Here is a 2,475-nt window from a genome sequence, read left to right on the forward strand (position 1 = left end):
TTTTTTTTTTAAAGAACTAAGAAAAAATAAATGAATGGGGTTGATAGACATAGTATGTTAATTATTGGAAAATACTTTCAAACAAGAAATGATTATGTTAATGTTATGAGTGTTTGTAAAAAATATCATGACATAGTTGATCTGTATCACTTTAATCCATTTCCTTTATTAAGTCAAAATGATAGAACAATGTTTACATCACTTGAAACACAACACATTTATTCTTCAAATGATATAATTTATGAAGATGTTTTACAGTATGTTATTCATTGTGAAGTTTCATATGACACATTCATTGGCAAAGAACCAAATACACAATACCTTCAAGTCAAGTTCACAAAAAATGACATGAAAAGCTATGGATATGAGATTCCAAGAGACTTTGCAGTAAAGGGTATAGGTAAAGATTGTTTTAAATCATCATTAATAAGATTAATGACTATACCTAATAATATTCATTATATAGAAGAACAAGCATTCTTTCGTTGTAGGTATTTAACATCAATTACACTTTCTACATCAATAAAAATACTTTCTAAACGATGTTTTGCAGAATGTAGTTCATTACAAAGAATTAAAATGAGTCATCATTTAGAAAGAATAGAAGATGAATGTTTTTTAAATTGTTTAAGTCTTAGTCATATGAAAATACCATCAACATTAAGTTATATAGGTTATCATTCATTCTGTAATTGTAAATCATTAAATAGTCTGAAATTCACAAATGAAAACTTAATTCTTGGGATATCAAGTCTGGAAGGATGTGAAGAATTAACTCAAGTCATTCTTCCAACTTCATTAACAGTTTTACCAAAAGGGTGTTTTTCTCAATGTCATCTTCTTCAAGAGATAAATGTTAATTCAATTCAAAAATATGGACCAGGGTGTTTTTATGGATGTTTTTCACTTCCACCAAGACTTGACCTTCCTCCAATTTCATTAAGAAAAATATTATAAAACAAAACAAATTCTTTAGTTCTTTTCATTTAAAAAATAAAAAGCAGTCAATTGTAGTTTCAAGTTATTTGTAGTAACTTGTTGGAATATCCTTCAATGAGCTTGGTAATTCATCCATTTGAACAGCAAATCTTGATTGGACTTCTTTCAAAACTTTCTCATCTTCATCAGTATCAATAAATGAAATGGCAACTCCTTTAGTTCCAAATCTTCCAGCTCTTCCTACTCTGTGTAAGAATTGATCAGAGTCATTAGGCATATCAAAGTTAACAACAAGATTTACTTTAGCTACATCAATTCCTCTTCCACATAAATCAGTTGAAACTAAAACTCTACTCTCTCCATCTCTAAATCGTTGATACTCTTTCTCTCTAATTTCTTGATCCATTCTACCATATAAAATACCACATGGATATCCAATTTGCTTTAACTTCTTAACAAGAACACGACATCTATCACTATTTTCAACAAAAACAATGGCTTGATTAAAATCAATATAATCAATAATATCCATAAATGTTTTCCTCTTATCATTATCTCCTAACTTTTTAAAGTATAAATGAAGACCATGAAGGAATAATTTTTCTCCATCATCAATAAAGACTTCTAATTGATTTTTTAAATATTTTCTACAAATAGTTTTATTTTCTTCTGAAATAGTAGCTGAAAACATCATTACTTGTTTTTCTTTTGGTGTTGAAATAAATATTTCTCCAATATCAATTTCATTTGCTGATCCAAGAACTTTATCACATTCATCAATGACAAATGTATCAAGTTTATTTAAATTTAATGCTCCTTGTCTAACAAGAGATGCAATTCTACCTGGTGTACCAATTACAATAGTTGGTTTATTTGTTTTAATAAATTCAACATCTTTTTTTTCATCAAAACCACCAACAAATGTACCTGTTGGAATTTCTTTTCCTGTTGCTTCACAAAGTCTTTTTTTCATTCTATCAAATTCTTTTTGTACTTGTACTGCAAGTTCACGAGTATGGCAAATAACTAATGCTGATACATAATCTCCAAGACAAAGCCCTTGATTTAAAATTGAAATAACAAATACAGCTGTTTTACCCATTCCAGATTTAGCTTGACATAAAATATCTTGTTTTAATAATGCTTTAGGAATAACTTGTGATTGAACTTCAGATGGATGTTCAAATCCACAATCAGTAATAGCCATTAATATTTCTTTTTTAAGATTCATATTACTAAATGCAACTGTTCCTACATAATTATCTTTGTTTGCTGGTTCAATATCCATTTTGGTTTCAGTGGTTGGAACATAGTCTGGAATTTGGTTAGTTGGATCAGTCATTAGTAACAGTTAATACTGGTTTCTTTAGTTTATAAGTTCTTTTTTTCTCTTTTCTCTTTTTTTTTATTATCTATATAACCCTGTTCCTATTTTTATAACCCTTTTTATTTTTCTTTTTTTATATTCTTTCTCAAATATTTTTGTTATAAATTACATTTTTTTATTGGCTCTTGTTTTAACTCAAGTTAGTTTGT

General features: G+C 27.6%; 2 protein-coding genes across 2 annotated transcripts; one reads left to right on the plus strand and one right to left on the minus strand.

The window, feature by feature from the left end:
* Positions 1-30: 30 nt before the first annotated feature.
* On the plus strand, positions 31-957 carry ENU1_132270 (leucine rich repeat protein, BspA family protein; the record flags this gene model as incomplete). The annotated part of the gene is made up of 1 exon (XM_008860096.1): positions 31-957. The coding sequence occupies one exon, from the start codon at positions 31-33 to the stop codon at positions 955-957; it is 927 nt and encodes a 308-aa protein (XP_008858318.1).
* Positions 958-1,021: 64 nt separating this feature from the next.
* ENU1_132280 (DEAD/DEAH box helicase, putative) lies at positions 1,022-2,281 on the minus strand (the record flags this gene model as incomplete). The annotated part of the gene is made up of 1 exon (XM_008860097.1): positions 1,022-2,281. One exon carries the CDS (start codon positions 2,279-2,281, stop codon positions 1,022-1,024), a length of 1,260 nt encoding a protein of 419 aa, XP_008858319.1.
* Positions 2,282-2,475: the final 194 nt, after the last annotated feature.

Source organism: Entamoeba nuttalli (genome assembly GCF_000257125.1).
Source record: "Entamoeba nuttalli P19 unplaced genomic scaffold asmbl_5528, whole genome shotgun sequence".
In the NCBI taxonomy this organism is placed as follows: Eukaryota; Evosea; order Mastigamoebida; family Endamoebidae; genus Entamoeba; species Entamoeba nuttalli.